This window comes from Nyctereutes procyonoides, unplaced genomic scaffold (genome assembly GCF_905146905.1).
Source record: "Nyctereutes procyonoides isolate TBG_1078 unplaced genomic scaffold, NYPRO_anot_genome, whole genome shotgun sequence".
Taxonomy (NCBI): domain Eukaryota; kingdom Metazoa; phylum Chordata; class Mammalia; order Carnivora; family Canidae; genus Nyctereutes; species Nyctereutes procyonoides.
In genome coordinates this window covers 42,103,887-42,127,219 of record NW_026575049.1, presented here as the reverse complement: position 1 = coordinate 42,127,219, position 23,333 = coordinate 42,103,887, and the positions used below count along the sequence as shown (strand labels likewise).

Genomic DNA, 23,333 nt, shown 5'->3' with positions numbered 1-23,333 from the left:
GAGTGAGAGAAAGCATGGATGGGATCAGGGGCAGAGGGAGAAACAGACTCCTTGCTGAGCAGGTTGCCCAATGTGATGTGGGGCTCCAGCCCAGGACTTGGGGATCATGATCTGAGCTGAAGGGAGACACTTAACTGACTGAGCACCCAAGTGTCCCGGTACTCAGATCTTTGATGAATTGTACAGGTGATCTAATTTTGGTGGATGCTTGGAGAAGCTTGTAATAGATGTGCATTATTGTTTTCATTGTCCAGGAAAGTTATAGTAATATATTGTTGCCATAGAGGACTTTGAAGTTGTGATCCTGTTAGCATTCTCAGTCTTTGTAATAAGAATACTAAGAATAATCATAGATGTTATACATTAGCCATAAGAATTGATCTGCTCTTCACACTTGAATTTCATCCCTCTAAGGAAAGAAAATAAGAGTCCTTTTAAATTATTAGTGATTAGAAAGATACAGTACATTTTTGGGTTTTGTTTTTAGAATTGTCACTGAACTAATAAAAATGATTTATCTTTTTTCTACTTTTTCTTATGAAATATTTTCTTATAAATTTGAGGCCTGTAAATATTTTTCAAGATGAATTTATAGTTTATGAACCTTATAGAAAGTCAGCCTCTTTATTCAATAGTCCTGTGCTGGCTTTTACTCAAGACAGTAGTAACACCCTTTGTTGGACTAGGGCCTAGAATTATGTTTAATGAAGGTTCAGTTTCCTCATCTGTAAAGTGGAATAAAAATTCCAGGCTTTTGTCAGAATTATAGAATAGATGTAAAGTGTCTAGCATATTAATTTTTTACACAGTAAATGAGAGTTTTTGTTGTTTCCTTCTTCATTTTTGCTGAAGACTTTTGTTACTTCTAGACTTTTGTTACTCTCCTTCTTAGATACTCTTGGCCTCTCCCAGGTGGCCTTCTTCCTTTTCATTCCTGAAGGCTTCTGCATCAGGTGGCTTCTTTGTCCCCTGGTTATAGGCATCACTGTATCTCTTTGGCAATTACTTTTGTCTGGCCCTATGAGTAATTTTCTAGTGCTGTTCTAACAACCACCTAGAGAACAGTTTCCGCACATTTTTATTGTTCTATTATTCTGTACTAGACTAGAAACTGTAGGGAGTTTGTACTAGATTAGAAACTCTTTGTTAAGGGGTAACTCTTAGGATTCTCATAGCCCCTCTAGGCTTAGGACAGAGCCCTTCCCATGGATAATGCTTAGCTTTGCTGTTTTCTAAAGAATGTCCTAGCAGTTTGCCTGCTTTCCTCCTTCCTTCCTTCCTTCCTTCCTTCCTTCCTTCCTTCCTTCCTTCCTTCCTTCCTTCCTTCCTTCCTTATTCGAGAGAGAGAGCATGGGAGGGGTGGGTAGTAGAGGGAGAAGGAGAAACAGACTCTCCACTGAGCAGGGAGGGAGGGAGTCGAATGCAGGACTCACATCCTGAAACTCTGGGATCATGACCCTAGCTGAAGGGAGTTGCTTACTGACTGAGCTACCCAGGCACCCCTGTCCTGGCAGTTTTAAAGGAGAATTTACAGAAGTGTTTTGGGCATTGACATAAAATATATATAGATTCCCTTTAATAAATTAGATGCAGTTCTTAATAGATATGTCCTAGTATATTTTTATTGTATTATTGTACTCTATAATCATATGTTTTTTCTGTTACTTTGTGGGATAATTTTAAATATTAAAAAGAAATAGAGAAAAATGTCATTCATTCTTACCAAAAGTATGACAGAGTACTAATTGCTTTGGTCAGATGCAGTTTTGATTCATTTGGGACTGGAAATGGCAAATATCAACCATGATTTGCAGGGGTGTTTTGTTTTGTTTTAATGCTGTTCATGAAGTTGCATTAATTCATTCATTGAAACCATTACTGAACACCTAGTCTTTTTAATAATACCTACTATTCTCAGATCTGGGGTAGAATAGAAAATTAATTATGCTCTAGAAGGAGCTATTCTTGATCTCTTGGTAAAACAAAACTTGCTTTGAATGGATGCTCTTTGTAATTGTTAATGAGCACTCTCCAGGCCACTTCTGTAAGTATTGTTGCTACATGAATCAAAGACATTTTTCTAAGTAAGTAGTTGAATAAAAAAGTCACAGCAAAATCTGCATAACCTAAATTGCTAGTTTCAAAATATGGGCCCTGTTCTTTTAAAAATCTCATCTTCTTTCCCCACCAGCTTTTTTTTTTTTTCCAATTGTTGGGCTATAAGTGCAAAATTTTGTTTTTCATCTTGACATCTCCCTTCCTGTTTCTATTCCCAGCGAATTTTTTGAAAAAGCTGTGTGTTGGAGGTTCTCAAGACCATCCTCAGGTTTGATGATTCACTGGGAGTACACAGGATTCAACATATAGTACCCTCAACCATGATTTGTACAGTACGATGGAAGGACACAAGGCAAAATTAGCAAAGGAAAAAGGCACATGGGATAAAGTGCAAAGGAAACCAGACACAACCTATTAGGAGTCCTGTCCCACTAGAGTCGTATAGAATATGCCTAATTCCTCCAGTAATAAGTTGTCAAAATACATGTGAAGTGTTGTTGTCTGGCAGGAAAGCTCATTAGAGACTCAGTACCCCAGATTTTTTATTTGGAGCTGGTCACATAAGTACATCTGCCTGATATGTACCAAAAATTTCAGACTCCTGGCTGGAAAGCAGGGGTTCAACAATAGACCACATTGTTCAAACCATCTAGAAATGGTGAGCCACTCTTATCAATTCTGGGAGTGGTGGAAACCTTCCTGACATCTTAGACCCTTGCAAGCAGGACTTTTAGTGATAGTATTCTCAGGTCCTGGGACCAGACTCTTCTGAACTTTACATTCACTTATCACTTGCCTTTTCAGCATCTCTAATTGGGTGTCTAATGGCCCAAACTCAATGTATGTCATATGAGTTCCTTGTCTTTCCTCCATAGATGTGTTTCTCCTTCAGCCTTGACCTTTCTCAATTGGTGGCATCCCCAACCTTCTGTTTGCTCAGGCCAAAAAACCAAAAAAGCCTAGGAGTAGGGACTACTCTGCCTAATATATAACACTCATCTCATTTCGTTAGGAAATCCTGTTAGTGTTCCCTTCCTTTGAACAATACCCAGTTTGTGTCAAAATAATCTTTGCCCTTGGTGGCCAGAGGGAGGCAGTAAGCCACAAATTAATACTGTGGAATGTGGATTATAGGTACAGGAGAGTCTATTATACTGTTTTCTCTACTTTTATATATTTGAAACTCCTAACAAATTTTAACAGTCTGTAAGAAACTATCACACATATGGATCTGTCCCTTCTCACTACAGCCTCTACTACTACTGCCCCCCCACCACCACTACCCTGTCCACCCCTCTTTTCTCAGTATAGCAGCCTAGTGACCCTTTAGAAACTAAGTCTGATCGGAAACTATCACTGATTCCTTACTGAGCTCACAGTAAAATCCCAGGCTCTTGGGGATCCCTGGGTGGCGCAGCGGTTTGGCGCCTGACTTTGGCCCAGGGCGCAATCCTGGAGACCCGGGATAGAATCCCACATCGGGCTCCCGGTGCATGGAGCCTGCTTCTCTCTCTGCCTGTGTCTCTGCCTCTCTCTCTTTCTGTGTGTGACTATCATAAATAAATAAAAATTAAAAAAAAAATCCCAGGCTCTTAGAGTAGCTGACAGTACTCATCAGATTGCCTCCTGCCCTGTTCTGTCTCATACCTCCTCTCCTACTCCCCCCCCCTCACCCTCCTCCAACTACACAGGCCTACTCATTCTTTCTCCTGCCAGGGAGCTCCTACCTGAAGACTTCCCATTTACTATTGTTCCCCCCATCCCCTTTCATGACCTTATGGCCCAGTCCTTCACCTTCATGCCCAGTGGCACTTTGTAACCAACCCCTAATGCCCATACCTTGTTGTATGTTTTCCAATTCCATCACACAGTGTATAACTGGCCTATTATACTTAGTGTATATCACTTTCCTCTACCATTGCTCCATTTCATCCCTTCTCACCCTGGAATATAAGCTCCATGGTAACAGGGATCTTTGTTAATTGTTTTCAGTGATGCATCATCCCAAGTACCAAATTCAGTGCCTGGCATATATAGAAGGCATTTCATGAATGATAGTTGAATGAATGGTCAGTCCTGTGACACATACTAGAAATCTACTAGAGTTCGTCTTTTTTCTTTTTTTATGTGAAGAATCCAAAGCCCAAAGAAGTTATATGTAGTTGGTTAATAGTTTTGTATGAGTGTGTGTGTGAACATGTGTGCTTTTGTTTATGAAACTATTTGAAAATTAAACTTTTATTAGTCTTTTAATTATGTATCCTGAGATACCCTTTGAGATGTAGTAAAATGGTGAAGCAGTACGATTGGAAAGAACAGGTTTCAAATACCCCATGCCTATTCCATTGAAATGCTTTATCTTTTAAAATGGTAACCCTTTTTTAAGAGGACCTCCTTAACCCCACCAGACCAGATTTTCTAAAGTTAATTCCAATAGCTGCTTTCCAGTTTAAATTCTTTTTATAGGTACTGAGTATAAATTCATAGCCTAAACTAAACTGCCCGTATAATAAAACTTACTGAAATTGCTTGTTTTCTTACTCTGTCAATGTCCAGTGATAATCCACGGTGAGAACGTATAGTTACTATGACAATGAAAGAGCTTTTAGGATAAAAGCTTTACTTGTTTGTTTGGAGAAACCTCACTGCCTCTCCTCCCCTCAGCATCATACTCTGAGAGAAGGAAAATGAGAAACCTCTAGTGACAGAATCCATATCTTCTAATTATTTTGACTTCTGTACTTACCTATAGAAAAGGGTGTTGACTTTAGTGGGAATGATCTAAAGCAAGATTAGAGAAATAACTAGTTGGTTGGCTAAGTTTTTAGCTTCCACATTGGCAGTATTGTGGGTGCAGTGCTAATCCACACATGGCCCTTAAGCAGTGCAGGAAGCTACCCCAACAAGCTGTCCTTTGGCAAAAGAGCAGACTCTGCGAGAACAGCCTCTCTGCCTAGTCCCCATAACAGCTAGGCTGTGCCACAGATGCAACTCTCCTAGATTTATAACTCTACATGCTGATGTGGTTTAACAAAGCCTAGATTATATTATAACTATAATCCTGCCCCAAAGCTTGTTTTGTTTTAATTTTTTTTTACAGATTCAAATATGTCCCTTTTAACCTTGGGCATTGTATTTATTCAGTATGTGCTAGAGGTTTTCAGTGATCTTTCGGATCGTTATAATTGTCAGCTTCTATTCAAAGTCATGGTGAGGTGAAAGAAATTGATCTGCTGGCTCCTCTTCGTAGTACTCACTGCTGCTAATTGGTCATCCACTCCGACAGAGTGCAAGTCCTGAGGAGGTAGAAACCTGCCTCTAGGCCTGGACTGCTACTGTGATCTGTGATTCATGGTTGTCACGGTGTCTGGAGGCTCTGAAGTCCAGCAGAGTTTTCACAAGGCCCGAGAACCTTGTGCCAGTTTATCTTGTTTCTTTTATATCTGGACATTCTCAGATACCTTTATTCTTTCTCCTTAATATACCTGTGTTGTAGCAGTGTGTTTTCAGGTTTGGAAAGATTTGAAAGAACCTACTTCTCAAGGGTAACTGTGTCTACTTGCCTTTGTATGTGAAGTATAACATGAATACAGAGAAAGGCATACATTAGAAGTTCAGCAAATTTCCAAAAAGTGAACACATCTACTCAAGAACCAGCAACTAGATCAAGAAACAGGACCTTGGGGATCCCTGGGTGGCGCAGTGGTTTGGCGCCTGCCTTTGGCCCAGGGCGCGATCCTGGAGACCCGGGATCGAATCCCACGTCGGGCTCCCAGTGCATGGAGCCTGCTTCTCCCTCTGCCTATGTCTCTGCCCCCCCCCCCCCCGTGACTATCATAAATAAATAAAAAATTAAAAAAATGTTTCAGCACTTTAAAAAAAAAATAAAGAAACAGGACATAAAGAAACAGGACATTGCTAGCCTCCTAAGAGTGCCCCTGGTGCCCTGTTTCGGTCAGTAATTCCTCCCCGCCTCCAAGAGTAACCAGTATCCTGACTCCTAACATGAAAGATTATTTTTGCTTATGTTTGTATTTGATATAAATGGAACCATATGGTACTATTATGTCTGGCTTCTTTTGCTTAACATTGTGTTTGTGAGATCCATTCATGTTGCTGCACATAGAAATTGTTTATCTTCATTTCTTTTTTTTTTTTTAAGATTTTATTTATTTATTCATGAGAGACAGAGAGAGGCAGAGACACAGGCAGAAGGAGAAGCAGGCCCCATGCAGGGAGCCTGACATGGGACTGTATCCCAGGACTCCAGGATCATGCCCTGGGCCGAAGGCAGGCGCTAAACCACTGAGCCACCCAGGGATCCCCATCATTTCATTTTTTAAAGATTTTATTTATTTATTCATAAGAGACACAGAGAGAGTCAGAGACCTAGGCAGAGGAAGAAGAAGCAGGCTCCCTCTAGGGAGCCTCATGCAGAACTTGATCCCAGGACCCCCGGATCACAACCTGAGCCAAAGGCAGACAGACGCTCAACCACTGAGCCTTGCAGGCGCCCCTTATTTTCATTTCTTCTAGTATTCTGTTGTGTCTCACTAGTTTCCAAGTGAATATCTCTCTTCAGTTGGGTGTAGAGCTAGTCATGCAGCCTAGCACCACCATCTTGGACACAGTAGGTACTGAATTGACTTGCTGTAGAAATAGAAGGAAATTTATCCAGTGTAGGAACTTCTCCTTTATTAGATAAAGAGATGCTGAGGTGCATGTTATAGGGAACCCTTCACTTCTTTATTTCTCATGTTTGGGCATGATGAAATATTTAACCTCTTTACTGATTTAATATTATTTGCTTAACTACAAGAATCATGAGAAAGAGTGGGTAATGTTGCTAACTTTTGATGACTGGAAATAAAGTATTACTTAGGAACTTTTTCAGAACTCCACTGGAGTTTTTTTATACCACGCCCTTGGGGGATTCTTCTTTGGCTTGGGTCTTAGCAGTGATGTCACGCTGCCGTCCAATTTTCATCCTGTTTGTGAGGCTGGTTGGCTTTTCTGCTGACCTTGCTTCACGTGGAGCATGTCCTCCCCACCTCCCTTAAGGTGGTGGAAGTTTGGGGTGAAATAAAGATGGGGAGATGAAGCCAAATATAAAATTCCAAGCAAGCCTGTGTTCTTGCCCCACCCGACTTCTGACCAGCTCCCTCTCTCCCTCGGTTCCTCACAGATCTTCAGGTGAGAAATATCTCAGGCTCTACTTCTTCTTATTTCTAAAGAACAAGGATGTTTAAAACAACAAAGTCTTTGGTGTGACATTCTGTCATAACTAAGAGAGCAGCAGTAACTGTAGTAACTGTTAGGATGTGGGAATGTGTCATTATGTGGTATTTCCTGGTGGTGAATCACCTTCCCAAGAGCCCCCTTGGTTATCATTTCTCTTGTGAGTGAGAGGAGATGTTCTTTGAAGAAAAGAGTGGACACTTTTTTTGTCACTGTTTCACTCTTAATGTGCCTGGCTATAGCTAGTCTTCTCTCACTTTGTTCACTTACTGAAGTTGCAGGATTTTTTTTACCCCCCTGCAGCTAGGACTAAAGAAGATTCCCTGGTTATTTGCTCTTCCCTGAGTTGTTTAGAAAGAAGAAGAAAATGACTACACAGATGTTTTTGTTCAAAAGGGGAAAGGAAAAAAAGGCTGTTAAGATAGAAGAGATTAACATTTGGAACTGCCAGGTAAAGCAGCAGCCTCTGGGTCTTTGTGAGAGCCATGGTGTGACTGGACCCAGTTGCCCTGTGTGACTTGGTACATTTGGAGTGATACTGCTCACAATTCAAGCAGCCTTTTCTTATCTTTTCTCTTCACCTTCTTTAAACTAACAGGGGACTTCTTATTTGAGTAAGTTGACTAACATTGAGTCCTGCTATATTTGTATAAGTGCTTTGTAATGCTACTCTGGTTCATAGTTTGTGTGTGTGTAGGGCAACTGCCATTATCCTTTAGTCAGTCCAGAGACCAAAAGGACTGTGGTCATATTTGTAATGGAAAATGGATTGTCATAGTGAAGTCCAGCAAAATGAGTTGTTATTTTCAAGATAAGCCCTACTGCTGTACTAGCAGCTGTTGTTCTAGTTCTTCTCTGTGTGTTTTTATTTTCCCCACTAGGAGGATGGAGAGTACAAGCCCATTTCTCCTGCCTGCTGGTCAGCAGATGAATGCTGTCTGGTGTGGGTGCAGTGTGTGTAGGGGTTGTGGCTTGGCAGCTCATGAAGAGGGTTATTGGCTTCATGTAGACAGATGCAAGGACTCTGCATCTTCCTCTTAATCCATGGAGCCAGTGGCTATGGCCCCACTTGTGGTTTGAATACAGCAAAATTTATAGCTGATGTTGCTTCAGGTAGAGTTGAGGTCATCACAGATGGTGAATGTTTTCTTAACTGTTCTCGTCATGTTAGCATAGAAGTTCAAGGTCTTTGGGGCCTTTTAGTTTTGCTGGTAATGCTTATCTTCTCAGTGGTAAGAAAATGAAATTTTATCCTCCCTTCCTCTAAGAAAAGTTTAGCATAATGACAATGGCATATGTTTATATTTATTACAAGTTACTTAAAAACTTATTACAAGTTTTAAAATTTATTATAAATTATATATAAATTAAATACGTTTGTGGTGTCCAAATCATAGCTCAAATAGTAGGAACAAAAAATTTAAGTGCCTTCTGGAGTACTGTTTTTGTTTTTTAGTTTATGAAATGTAGATATTCTAGAGAGAAAATAGAAATAAAAAGATGAAAAAGCATTTCACAATTCTGTCACCTTGGCTTACTTATTGTTAACATGTTAGTGTATATTTTTCTAATTTCACATATATTCTAGATACATACATGTGCCTTTATGTGTAAAATTATTTTTAAATGATAAAATAGCCCTTTTTCTAACATTAAAAGTAATATACTGTGTAGAAAATCGAAAGATGGAAAACCTTTTTCCTTACACTGCCCCTGCCCCCGTCCCTCTGCCTACCCCCACAGGATAACTATAGTTGACTTTTTGATGTGTTTCCAGTCTTGTGGATTAAAGCTATTTCTTACTGCTGTTAATCACTCAAGGAACTCCCCACTGAACATGTGTGTTTATTTATATGGCTGCATTTAGTTTAAAAATAAGCTTGTATTTATTCTAAGAAGATTTCTCCTAAACAGTTTAGCTCAGTGCTGTAATCTTAGTCAGTCTCAAACATAAACTTAAGTCACTGCTTGACAGTTCACTTCTACCTTTAAGCTTGCTAATAGTATGTATATACCTTTTATATTTATGTAGTGCTTACTTCTGTCTGTATGCTTTGTACAGTGTGGCCTTTAGGTTGTAAAATACTACAGAACAGGCTAGTTTCAGTAACTTTGTAATACTTTGTGGCTGGAAGCATTTTTTATTTTTAGTTGTTTTTTCCGTTGGCCTACAAGGTCTTGAAAGGCGGCACTAATTGCCACTATACAATATGGTTGCTTAATCTCCATATGTTTTCCTTGACAGCTGCTCCTTAAGTTACAAGGTATTTGTCATTATCTTTATTATTTTAACTTACTGCTTATAAAGAAAACTGGAGTTAGGGAAAGGAAGCAGTATACGACTTAGGAAAAGCCTGATGACTGTTTGAAACTAACATACTATTTTAAACTTCTTTGATAGATTCTGTGTATTTCTACTCATACTTGATTCACATCTTCCATCACCTGCTTAATTGAGGTATTTCAGTCTCAATATTTGTCTACAGAATATCTTCAGCATCTGTTGTTTCATTTGTATGGAAGGGAAGATAGCTGGCTGCCAGCCTGTCTCTAAGCTGGACTGTGACCTCATGTCTGTGATCGATGGACACAGCTGTGGGCTTTCCATGTGTGCTTGGCAGCATCAACACCCCAAACATCTGGTTTAAGAATGTAGTTCTCTTCTCCTGCAACTCTATGAAAATTATTTGGTGCATAATGGAATAATGCCAAGTATCCTTACTCGGTATAGAAGTCACAAGTGACTCCAGAGGAACCCAGGGTGGCTTTCTTTGCAGACGTATATCAGTGAATTGAAAGTATCACTGTCTTACTGAGTATGTACCTATAAATCACTTGGTCCAGTGCCACGTGGATACATGCTACTTTTCTTCATCCTAAGTTTAAGAAATGGCTATTTTGGTGTAACAGGTAACAAAACCAGCAGTGCAGGTTTTGGCCAGAGTGATTTAGTTTGATTCACATCTCACAAGGATTGCAGTGTCTGAGATGCATTTCTCAGCTCCTGTACATTTTTAGTGAGGATGTTGAGGCAAAATTGCATAGTACCACTGTGGGGTTTTTCCTGCTCTCTCTCTTCCCATTGCCTACAACAGTGTATGTTACGGTTGATGATAAATGTAGCAGTTTATATTGCTGGTTTGGGGTGGATGAGTTGGGCAGGTTCTAACGTGGTAATATCTTTCTTTGTTCTTAGGAGTTTGGGTTGGTGAACAGCCTTTCAGAGTCTTCACTGGAGAAATTTATTTGAACATGTTACTGATTTGCATTTTGATCTCTGTAAACCAGGGTTTCCCCTCAGAGGAGATGCCATTTGAGGTGCTTATTTTGTGTATTTTGCTGGCGATGATCTATTTTCTTTTGTTCCTTTTTCCTTTTCTTTGGTGCAGAAATCTCCACACCTCCAGTCTCAGGGGTAGGCATGGGATAACTTCTGGTCCTTTTTCTTGCCCTCTGTGAGAGTTCTGGTTTTAAACAGTTACTCGGACTTGGCCAGCCTGATTTAGGAGGCTGCACACACTCACCATGTATTTTGCTTCCATATCATTTAGAATACAGGGACCCAGTGATCCCTGGGTGAGGACTACCATATTCTTTAGGGAGTGGCACTGTTTGACTTTCACCAGACGGAGAGCATCTGTAGTGTCCTCAGGCCTTCCTTTCAGATCTCTCTTCCAGTGATTGTAGCCTACAGTTTAAGTTTTCACTGTGTGTGTGAGTGTGTGTATAGAAGGAAGAAAATGGATTAAGGAACATGATCTCAAGTTAATGAGCTATTTTTAGACCAAAATGACTTACTACAATTTTGTGAAATACATATAGTAGACCACTCTAAAGTTCTACATAAAGTGATTGTGGGGATCCCTGGGTGGCGCAGCAGTTTGGCGCCTGCCTTTGGCCCAGGGCGCGATCCAGGAGACCCGGGATCGAATCCCACGTCGGGCTCCCGGTGCATGGAGCCTGCTTCTCCCTCTGCCTGTGTCTCTGCCTCTCTCTCTCTCTGTGACTCTCATAAATAAATAAAAATTAAAAAAAAATAAAGTGATTGTGATTAATAACAAAAAGTTTGCTAATCATTATCTTTCTGATAATCTAAAAAAGAAATCTATTCTTTTGCTTTATTTATTTTTCTCATTAATCTTTTGCTTTAACAGGCAAAATCCCGTTACAGATTTTTGGTCAAGATGTTTGCATTAAAAAGTACTAATTTTAAAAACTAGTACTTAAAACTGCCATACACACACAAAACAAATGATCCACAAAACATTCTCCTTTCCTTCTGAAGGTTTTACAATGCATTGTTATCATTAACCAGTTTTTTACTATCAAACTTAAGCGGCCAATTGACACAAACAGTTCTGAGACTGTTCTTCCGCCACTGATTAAGACTGGGGTGGCAGGTATTGGGGATAATATTGATTTAGCTTTCTGGGCAGTGGGCAGACTGGGTGACCTTGCCAGCTCTAGCTGCCTTCTTGTCCACTGCTTTGATGACCCCTAAGCAGCTGTCTGTCTCATGTCATGAAGAGCAAAACAGCCCAGAGGAGGATAGTCAGAGAAGCTCTCAACACACGTAGGCTTGCCAGGAACCATATCAACAATGGCAGCATCACCAGATTTCAAGAACTTGGGACCATCTTGCAGCTTTTTTTCCAGAACAATGATATATATTATCTTTTAGCTCAGCAAAAGTAAAAGTAATGTGAGCTGTGTGACAATCAGGCACAGGTGCATATCCAGTGATTTAGCCTGGACGGTTCAGGGTAATCACCTGAGCCATGAAGCCAGCTGCTGCCATTGGTGGGTCATTTTTGCTGTCACCAGCCACGTTGCCATGATGAAAATCTTTGACAGATATGTTCTTGACATTGAAGCCCATACTGTCCCCAAGAAGAGCCTCACTCAAAGCTTCATGGTGCATTTCAACAGACTTTACTTCAGTTGTAGCATTGACTGGAGCAAAGGTGACCACCATGCCAGATTTAAAAACATCAGTCTCCACTCGGCCCACAAACACAGTACCATACACCAATTTTGTAGATATCCTGGAGAGGCAGACACAAGGGCTTATCAGTTGGATGAGTTGGTGGCAGAATGCAATCCAGAGCTTCAGGCAGTGTGGTTCCACTGGCCTTCCCATTTTTATGGGTCACTTTCCTCCATCCCTTGAACCAAAGCATGTTAGCACTTGGCTCCAGCATGTTGTCACCCTTCCAACCAGAAAACTGGCACAGATGCTACTGTGCCAGGGTTGTAGCTAATTTTCTTAATGTAGGTGCTGACTTCCTTAACGATTTCCTCGTATCTCTTCTGGCTCTGGTCCTTGGAATCCATTTTGGTAATACTAGCAATTAGTTGTTTTCTACCCAGTGTGTAAGCCAGAAGGGCATGCTCATGGGTCTGTCCATTCTTGGAGCTACCTGCTTCAAATTCACCAACACAGGCAGCAACAATCAGAGCATAGTCAGCCTGGTTGGTATGTGCCTGTAATCAGTTTTTGTTTTTTGTTTTGTTTTGTTTTTTTAAATATTTATTTATTATTTATGATAGACATAGAGAGAGAGAGAGGCAGAGACACAGGAGGAGGGAGAAGCAGGCTCCATGCCAGGAGCCTGACGCGGGACTCGATCCCGGGACTCCAGGATCGCACCCTGGGCCAAAGGCAGGCGCCAAACCGCTGAGCCACCCAGGGATCCCCTGTAATCAGTTTTTGATAAAGTTTCTGTGTCCTGGGGCATCAATGATGGTCACATAATATTTATTGGTCTTGAATTTCTACAGAGAGATATCAGTGGTGATATCATGTTCATGTTCAGCTTTCAATTTAGCCAGACCTAGGCATTCTTGAAGGAGCCCTTTCCCATTTCAGCAGCCTCTTTCTCAAATTGTTTGATAGTTCTTTTGTCCATCCCACCACCTTTGTAGATCAGATGGCCAGTAGTGGTAGACTTGCCAGCATCTATGTCCAATGACGACAATGTTGATGTGAGTCTTTTCCTTTCCCATTTTGGTTTTTCACAACACCTGTGTTCTGGTGGCAAACCCCCTTTGCTTTAAATAATTGCTGTGCAGCTGGCTCACTGTTCCTTGGGGTGCGTGGAGGACTATAGGAGGTAAAAGAAGCAAGGTTAAGATAAGATATAAATTTATAGCTTCAGAATTTGTGGAAACTTAATTTGGTTGGCCTGTTTAAATTGGATTACTTTAATCCCATATTATTGCCTTCCACTCTAAAAGATTTATTTGATGGGAAACACGTTTTATTCCTATAGGCAATAAAATTTACATTTTAAATAATAATCTATATCTTTTAAGATCACATTTAAAGAAAGATTATCTTTTCTTTTTTAAGATTTTATTTATTTATTTATTAGAGAGAGAGAGAGAGAGAGAGGCAGAGACACAGGCAGAGGGAGAAGCAGGCTCCATGCAGGGAACCCGTCGTGAGACTTGATCCTGGATCTCCAAGATCACGCCATGGGCTGAAGGCGGCGCTAAACCGCTAAGCCACTGGGGCTGCCCTAAAGAAAGATTTTCTGATAAAATACAAATAGTATTCAATATAAGCAGTAATATGTATTGTGTTTAGAACATGTCTCAGAATGAAAATACTTGGAGTTGAGGCAGAATCAACTGCCCATAGTAGTTGTAACATTCCTTAAGGCTCGGGAGTACGTTGATTAATATCAATCACAGAATAAGTTTTCTTATTTCTAGTCAAATCACATATTGAAGATAATTGGTCATCTGTTCCCTTCAGTCTTTGAAATCTGGGTTTTTGATATCTTTTCATGTTTTCCCAAGAGGAGCACCTGCAGTTTAATATTATGTCCTTGAATGAACAGAGGTAACTGCGTATAGAGTTAAGGACACCTGTTGCTAACCATTCTTTAGCATTAGACCTAACCTAACTATAGCAGTCAGAAAGAAAATCGTTTAGAGTGGTGTTACCTGTTTTGGTGGCTGGCCAGTGGGTTAGTTGATGGCTGGCATCCTTGCCTAGGCTTTCTCAGCCTGTCACAATAATGAGTCGGTAAACCTGGCAAAGTGTGTGCTATTGATTGTCCACCTACCTGCTGCCAGAAGGCAGGTGATGCCAGAGATTTATGTGGTTTGAGTTCACCTGGGCTGCCTCTTTCACAGGCTACTTTAGGAATGCTGTGTGTTCAGAATTGCATTGAATGCTGTTTATAAAGTAAAAGATAATTATAATTCATTTCCCAAACATTGTATTTAAGTACCTACTATGTGCTAGGCACCATGAGAGTCTTTTTTCACACATCCTGTCTTGTGACTCACTGGCCAGGAATGGATTAGAGTTTTTCATCTTATACATAAGGATGGTGAGGCTCAAGGATTTTCTCTCTCTCTCATTTAAAAAAAAAAATCATCTGTCTTACACATTCAGTGTGACAGGCACTGTCACTGTACAGAGATGAACAAGATAGAGTCCCTGTCTTTGAAGCTTATGTTCTCATAGAGAAGATTGATTTTAAACTAATCATTGTGAGGCAGTGAGTACTGTGAAAAGCAATAATCTGTCTCCAGAGCCGGTAATTTTTATGTAACTGAATGTTTTCATTACCTTTCTAGTTTCTTCTGGAGCTTAAAACTTGCAGTTGGCATGGAGCATAACTAGAGTGAAGCTTCTAGAGAAGAGCGGCTTTCTCCAGCTGGGAGGCTTGGGGACATATTTTGATAAGTTTCTGTGGCTGGTACGGAGTATACTGGTATTTGGTTCAGAGCAGAACTTCCCTTTTGGGTTTTATTGAGTGATGTGGGGTCAGTTTGCGTATTAATTTAGTGCAGATGGTGGCCCTGTGGAATCAGATACCCACTAGCTGGTCAAGTATAGTCATTTTTCACTTGGAATTTTGAAGCTTCTGATTACATATTCTCATTTTCTCTTTTCACATATTTTGGTGTGTTCCTAAAAAGTAGGGAAAGTTGAGGGAGACACATTTTAAGTGGGTTTCCTAGTTGAAATTGAAAAATAAGGTGGTTTGAGTTTTAACTATTGAAGTCATTATTTCTGGTGCCATTCTGTAGCTTTCCTCTGCACCACAGTAGTGAGAAATGATCACACAGATTTTAAGAAGTTTTGAGAAGTGTTGGAGTGGTCTCCGCATGTGTTAAGTTCCATCTTCCCCAGAATGTGAGTTAGATGCAGTGCGATATTGCCAAATGAAAGATCTTTCCTGAATTCTGTCACCTAAAAGCTTTTAAATGGGGGGATGTCTGTAAGCAATTAGAATATCTTGATGGTATTTTCTGTTTTGCCCGAAGATATGTGAAACTTAGTCATCGTTGTCTTGAATCACTTCTGTGACAAACATCTTTGAATATTGAGAGCTAAGAGAATGGTTCTAAATAATGTGGTTTCCACAAGGATCTTCCAGAGACTTCTCCAGGCATGTGAAATGTGTGCCAGAAGTCACTCAGTTGTATTTGATATAAACCACCATTTCAGAACAAAGAGGGGAATGAATCCCTTTCCAGATATGCAGATTATCCACAGAAAAATGAATTGTTTGTAAATAACAACATGGATACACCTTTAAACTGAAGCTTATTTCCTTATTGTGGTAGTCTCCAGAGCTTAATCGTGCTCTCAGTGCCGCCAGCTAGCTGGCTCTCCTCTGGTCTTTGTCCTGCTGACTCCGGCTGCCTCATCTTCCTAGTGTCTCAATTTAGAATTGCCTGGGCTCTGATTGGGTTCCCTCTCCCTATGAGAGAGCTTGAAATCTCTCTCAAGGCAGTAAGCTGGGGCAATTATAAAGCTTCTCTGGTGTTTCCCATCTCCCAGGGGTCAATAGCCCTGCAATCCCTGGTGTCCAGTGTCTTAAAACTTTTTCTGTATGTTTTGTCTAATTCTAGTTGTCTGGTGGGAGAGTAAATCTGGTCCTTGATAATCCATCTTGGCCAAGAGAAGTAGTGCCCATCATTCCTTTTAACTGAAGACATTTTTCAGAGCCCAGCCTTTATCTGACTCATCATGTCAGATTTGGTGCAAGAGCCTTTGTGCTTGTGAACACACGGATGGATCCAGTAGGAAATGCACAAACATGTACCACTTAGCATACCCATACCTTCTTCAGAGTTGCGCCCCTTGTTGCCTTTCATTACTTGGGCATACTTTTAGGTTTTTTTTTCTTTTTTTTTTTCTTAACTTTTAGGGTTTTAAGCAAGGCTTTCTTCAGTGTGCACAGTATTTTCTTGCTTGCAGTGATGGAAACTTTATGGAGTTTACCACTAGTTTAGGGAAGGGTATGAATGGCCTGAGGCGCAAGGTCTTCTTTAAGGGACCCTCTGGCAGGTTAGAAAGGTGAAGATAGCATAATGGTTGATCCTGGACTCCATTTACCTTCTGCTTTGCTCTAGGAAAAAGTTAAGCTTGGAAATTCTTGATCTCAAGAAGTATGGGTCAGGATTGGTACCATTATAGAAAACAGTAGGAAATGACTGTGAAGGCAGACCTCTGTGCTGCAGTTGACCCAGTAGAAGGCAAATTAGTAAGGTTCTGGTACTTCAGGCTCCCATCATAATTGTGGAAGCAACCCAATCAGGGAGATTGGCAATGACTCTAGAACAGCATGGAGGGGATCGAGGCACTTATTCCAGGGAGACAGAGGCAGCCAGACCATGTGAATTGCCAGAAAGAAACTCATTTTGAATTCTTATGGAGCTGTCTTCTTTAACTTGAACTCTTCTCTTAAATTTTCTTTTTCTAATTAGGAAAACAGTATATGTCAGTTATAGAAAATTAAGTAAATTAAAGAAGAAAATATCTATAATCCACAGATAATCTTTGATAACATTTCTTTTTTCTTTGTGTCTGCTCCTTAAAACATGTATATAGTTATCTGAATATACTTTCTTGTAAGTGGCAAAATATTGATACCAAGAATATATTTTATCAGGGCCCCTGGGTAGCTCAATTGGTTAAGTGTCTGCCTTTGGCTCAGGTCGTGATCTCAGGGTCCTGGGATCAAGCCCTGCATCGGACTCGGTCTCTCTCTCTCTCTCTCTCTCTCTCTCTAAGTAAATAAATAAAATCTTTAAAAAAAAAACAATATATTTTATCTCCTGAGCATTTGGGATTACTGATCTCTTTTTGGTCTCATAATAAAATCACAAGTTTGATTATATAGGGGAGGAAGAAATCTTTCCTTCTGGCTTTCTAGGTTCTTGACCAGGACCCCTATAACAAAAGATTAGTGAGAGAAAAACAGAAGTTAATTAATGTGTATCTCATATAAATTAGTGGGCTTCACAAGAAAAATGAAGACTTCAAGAAATGGCAAAACCCAAATGCTTTTATACTAGGTTGAATAAAGAGAGGCAGTAGTGGAAAACTAAAATATATGGGCAGGCCAAAGGAAGATAAACGATATGTTAACAAAGTTTGCTTATATCAGAATTCTCTTGGCCTCAACTCCCTGTCTTTGGTGATAAGCATGTTTTTCTCAGCTGGTATAGGAAGGACATCTTTCACTTGGGAGTTTTATCTCTTGCTTCCAGGAAGAAAATGGGAGGTTAGCATGCCCTTCTTACACCTGCTGTTTTTCAAGTACCTTTAACTCTTATGTTACAGCATATTTTGGGGTGATATACTCTGGTTTCCTTCAGTTAGAGTCAGGTGTTTGGGTGGGGGATTTTATTTTGGCCAAACTGAGGCTTATCTGGCAGATTGGCTTTCCTTTTCAGTTAGCGTCTAGGTTTCAGGTCTTGATTTAGGTTGCTGTACTTCAGGATCCTCAAGAACAGATATTCCTGTTGTATGTGTTATCTGTGTGTGTATAGCTAAATCCCTCATGGAGGAAGAAAATGGATGGATTCTGAAATTGGGTACTAACATGAGGTGTTTCAAGTGACACTGTTGAAGGCGTTAGAACCCGTACTGTTATAAACTGTAGATTGGGGCTTGATGCCAACTGTTAGGACTTCTGTATTGATGACAGCAAACTTTGGAAAGTTGTAATAGTTTCATTTAGATCCTAGAGGTATAGTGATCTGTCTTATTTGACTTTATTGTTTGAGAGCACCATGTTCATTTGCTGCGTTGAGCTTTTTGGTAGGGAGTTATCACAGAGATGTATTTTGGCCTCTTTGTGATTCTTGGTGTCAGTCATGGAAGGGTCAGTCTCCCAAGGTTGTTTATGAGTGTGTGGTGGGAAGGGAATATGGAATGAGGTGTATTCACCATCCTGCACCATCTTGTTACAACCTCAAGTTGTCCCCCATCACTCACTTCCCCATGTCCATCCAAGCAGATGGTGCTATTGTTTCATTCTTTACCACACACTTTCTAGATTGCAGTTGAGTGATAGAATCTCATAGAAATGTAGTGAGTAATGTGGCCTATAGAAGACAGAGGAGCTAGAGAGCTCTGTGAGGACTTTGTTGTGTCTAGTAAAAGTTCTGAATGGTACCTGTAGACATAGAAGACAGTAAGTTAAGGGCCTCAGGGCCATTGCCCTTAGACTTTAGAGTCCCAGAAGAAGTTAATTGATTCAGTAACAAACTAGAGAGCATGTCTTTTTGTCTGAAGTGGGTCCTAAATAGTGTTTGTTCTTGAGTAAAATGTCTCAAGTGTCTGGTTTCCATTTAAGTTATATTAATTTTGAAAGTTTTCTGTTGGATTTCTATTCTGGGATTGACCTTGGGAAAAGTGGGCTGATTAATTTTAAAGAATATGCCAATCTTTCCCTTGACCTACAGAACCAGATCCTGTAATCTTACTTTGTTCCAGAATTTTTCCTACATCAGCCTGTTCACTTTTGTTTGGTTGGATTATCAGTGAATTTAAGCTGTATAACGTTTTGTGCGTCTGAGTTAAAAAATTAATAATAATCTTGATTAATTCAACCAGTGTGGTACTGAGTAATACTCTCAGGTGTAATTGGAATTTGCCTGGTAGAAGGTAATCTGTTCTCAATTTTCTACTAGTTCATAGTCATAGAATGGAGGGTTTGGTAAGAGTTTATTAAGACAAAAAATAGATTAAACTGGTCTTTAAAAATTGATATTTTCATTCTAAGTGTATATTCATTTATACATTTTGATGATGAAACCTGACAGATAGTTGCATATCTTGTTTTATCAGCCCTCTTTCCACTAGCAAAAATAGAGTGATAAATGCATTGCCCTTCCTTTTTTGTTCCAACTACTATTGGGTAGATCTAATTTTGTAAAGCTGGGAAGAAAGATGATTACTCAGAATATTTCCCAATCCTCTGGGTTCCTCCCAGTTAACTTATCCAAAGTCTGCCTGTCTCTCCTCACATTGTTATTGCCATCAGTGGAAGGAAAGAGAATTTGGATAATGGCTTAAAAAGCATGTTAAGGAGTCAGTTTTTAAAAATGCATTCATAATATGCACTCCTCTCTGATCACATGGTGAATTGGGCAGGGTTTGCCATAGGTCTTATATACAAACTTATAGCTGCTTTTGAAAATTACCACTATTCAGATGTTTTCCCCTCCTCCATCCTCTAAGCCTCCAAGGAAGGCAACAGAAAACTACTTGCCTAGTCCTATTCCAGTTGAAGACAAAGACCTTTTCTATGAGAGTTGGCTCCCCTGGTTGGAGTCCAAAATGCTAATTGGCATCAGCTGCATTAAATCACTGAGTGGAGCCTAGCAGCTGCCTCATCATTGGAGAAAACCAGGAGGGAGCCTTCCCGTTCTCACCAAAACGTCCTCTTTCCTCTCTCCAGTTACCTTTAGTTTAGTTTTGTTTTGATCTGTATATGATTTTGGCCTCCTAAAGAGGAGAATGAAGGACAAGGCTGTTTGGATTTGGCCTAGACAGATGGGATTTGGCCTAGACAGATGGGATATGTAAACTTAGGTCATGTTGTTTGTCCATTCCACCTTTTTTCATATATGGGGTGGTGATTGTTAAATTTCAGTTCTAGCCTGTCCTGACTCTGTTTTCTACTGTATTTTCTCAGGCTAAAGGGGGTGTGTGGTGGCGGCGGCAGTGGTGGTTACTTACTTACTTACTTACTTATTTATTTATTTATTTATTTATTTATAAAATAGTTTATTTATTCATGAGAGAGACACACACACACACACAGAGGCAGAGACACAGGCAGAGGGAGAAGCAGGCTCCATGCAGGGAGCCCGATGTGGGACTCGATCCCAGGTCTCCAGGATCACGCCCTGGGCTGCAGGCGACACTAAACTGCTGAGCCACCCGGGCTGCCCTCATTGCTACTTTAAACACAGCCATGTTTAAATCAGATTGAAATGATACACATGTGGTATATTTTCATATATATAGGGTTTGAATGAGAATTTGTACACAGACTGTTATATAGACTGTATTTGGTTGTGTGACTGCTCCATATTTGTAGCCACCATCTGCCAAAAGTCATATGACAACTATGCCTTTTAATATGCTGTAATATTGTGATCATTATGTCTGGGCACCAAGCTGGAGGCCACCATCTTATGAATCATTCTTCTAAGGTGGTTCCATGTTTTGTTACATATGGTTTCTAAAGCAATAGTGCACAGCTGAAAGTTGTATTTTAAGAAGACATTTTCTTTTTTTATTTGGTCTCATCACTAATATGTAATTAATGATGTGTTGTAGCTTTTAACACCTTACTTGAGGTCTGTGAGGCTTAGTGAATGGTTTTTAGAGATGCAAGACTGCAACAGTAAGTTTATTCAGCCTTGTATCCACACCAATGCACTTGATTTTCACATGCACGGTCTTCCTCTTTTTCTCTTACACGTGTGCACACACAAGCATGCACCTTGAGTGCCCAGAAACTCTTGAGTCTTCCCTGAAGAAAGGAGAACATCAGTTAGAAGTGGCATGAGTGTACCAGTGCGGAGAATAGAGGACATTGTAGAGAACCAGTCTTTATTTCCTTTTGGAAATATATGTAGTAAAGGGAATTCTAGAGATCTGATTATCACATTTTTGGTAAAGATCTTTATCTTCCCTCAAACACGGCTTTTTTTAGCCAGGGCTAGTTTTCTCTTTTCCTCTACTTTCTCACTTTAACTCTGCTTTCCCCTTTGTTTTCATGCTATCCATAATTCTTAATTCTCTCTGCAGGTAGTAGGGCAGAGCTCTGTCTGTTCTGTGTTTGCAGTAAGGGAGGAATGCCCATACTGTTGCAGGCTCTGCCCCGGGGGGGGGGGGGGTAGGAAACAGAGAGGCAGAGACTGGCAGCCCTCCCCATCCACAAGGGCAACTTATTTTTATTTTCCAGGCCTGTGTCACCATCTGTTTCCTTCATCTCCCTTCTGATCTTCCAACACAAACTCGGCATTTCTTCCCCTGCTCATCTTACTTAAATAAAAGCAAGAGGCTGGGGGATGAGCCAAGTTTAAAACAACCTGCTGTCATTGAATGATGTTTTATTCCTGTGACTTGCCAGACTCACCTGAATCTCTTTTCGGGGTTGAGGATCTCATTAAGCATGCCATCTATCCGGGGCCTGCTTCGCTGGTCTGGACTCTGTAATTTGCCTGTGGCCACAGCAGAAGGTAATGCTTGTGTGCAAGGTTGTTACAGGTGAACCTTCTCTGCTGTAGCTGTGCCAGATGATTTATATTTTAACATTTTCTAGAAAAGAAACAGTCTTTCGTTGTAATTAGTTGAAAAGTATCAATCAGTTCTCTTTTTTCCCCTCCCATTTTTACAGATAAGCAAATGGAAGTTTAGAGGGCATAGTTAGTAGAAGAGCTACTCCATCTACTTCTTATACATATCTGTAACTTTTATACTTCTTTCTTGCATAGCTTGTGACCACATTTCGAAAGATGAGCCCTGTCAAAGTCCCCAATTCTTGTCACAAGGATAAAGCAAATATCTTTCCCTCCCATGCAAGAGGGACTTGGAATTTGTGTTATTGCCCATGGTTGTGGAAGTTAAAATCATGACATTCAAAAGCCACACATTTTATTTTTTATTTCTTAAGGATGAAGAGGAAGAAATCAAACTGGAGATAAATATGCTGAAGAAATATTCTCATCATAGAAATATTGCAACATATTATGGTGCTTTCATTAAAAAGAGCCCTCCAGGACATGATGACCAACTCTGGGTAGGCAAATGTTTCCCAAGCATTTTGTGGGGTTTCCTCTTTGGTTGTACTACAAGGACTTGAAAGACCTTCCAGAGGGAGGGGAAAGAAAAGCAAAGGCAAAGGGGGTAGTGCCTGTTATCTTCCTTGGCCTTCTTGGTTAAAGGTCTACTGAATATTTATTTTTACATTGATTTCACATTGCATGGAAATGAGTTAACTTTATGTTTAAAGAATAAAATGATCTGTTTTAAAAGGAATGTAACCAATAGCAAGAAAATCAGGAGCTGGAAAAATAAAACCCAATACAATAAAAACTTTGTTTATGGAGATTAATTAATATGGAAGCTCACTAAATGCAAAGAATTGCCACCTGAAATTAAGGGACAAATCACAAGAAAACAGAGTTCTGTCAGTAGTAATATTAATGATCACAGTTCATTGAAAACAGTAAATGCCTAGAAATTTCTAGGGAAACTTCTAGAATTGATATACATTCAATCTTACCTCTTATTAACCACATCTATACTAAAGATGATGACATTGAGATGCTGCCAGAGCTATGGTTACCACATTAGTTATGCCAAAGGTACTGGACTAATAAAGCAGGAAGATAAATACTTTTTATAATTTTTTTAAAGCCATTATAGAAAATTTGCAATATTTTGTCTTAATTTTCACCTTTAGCTTCATTTCCCAAATTCAGTCAAAGTTAAAATTTTAGGATAGTTTAATTCAGTTCATTTTCTAGGTATTTAAAAAACATACTTGTGCTAATATTGTGTAAACATTTAGGTATTGTAAATAATGTATTTTTAAAATTAGTCACTGCTTAAAATAGCATTTCTCTTAATATAAAAATAATTTGAGAATCATAATGTGTGAAATGATAGAATATCTTTGACTCTGGTAAATGAGAAAAAATGCTAGAGTATCTCTATCTCTATCAGATTTCTGATAATTGGGCACTGATTAAGGACAAAA

At 39.8% G+C, this 23,333-nt stretch overlaps 1 protein-coding gene across 50 annotated transcripts in view; it reads left to right on the top strand.

Moving 5' to 3' along the window:
* MAP4K4 (mitogen-activated protein kinase kinase kinase kinase 4) overlaps positions 1-23,333 on the top strand; it is a 189,537-nt gene that overhangs the window by 94,743 nt on the left and 71,461 nt on the right. For all 50 annotated transcript variants that reach the window (XM_055328835.1, XM_055328797.1, XM_055328846.1 and 47 more), the window contains exon 4: positions 22,245-22,370. In XM_055328835.1, coding sequence (XP_055184810.1) covers positions 22,245-22,370 — 126 coding nt within the window. The remainder of the gene's footprint in view (positions 1-22,244; positions 22,371-23,333) is intronic.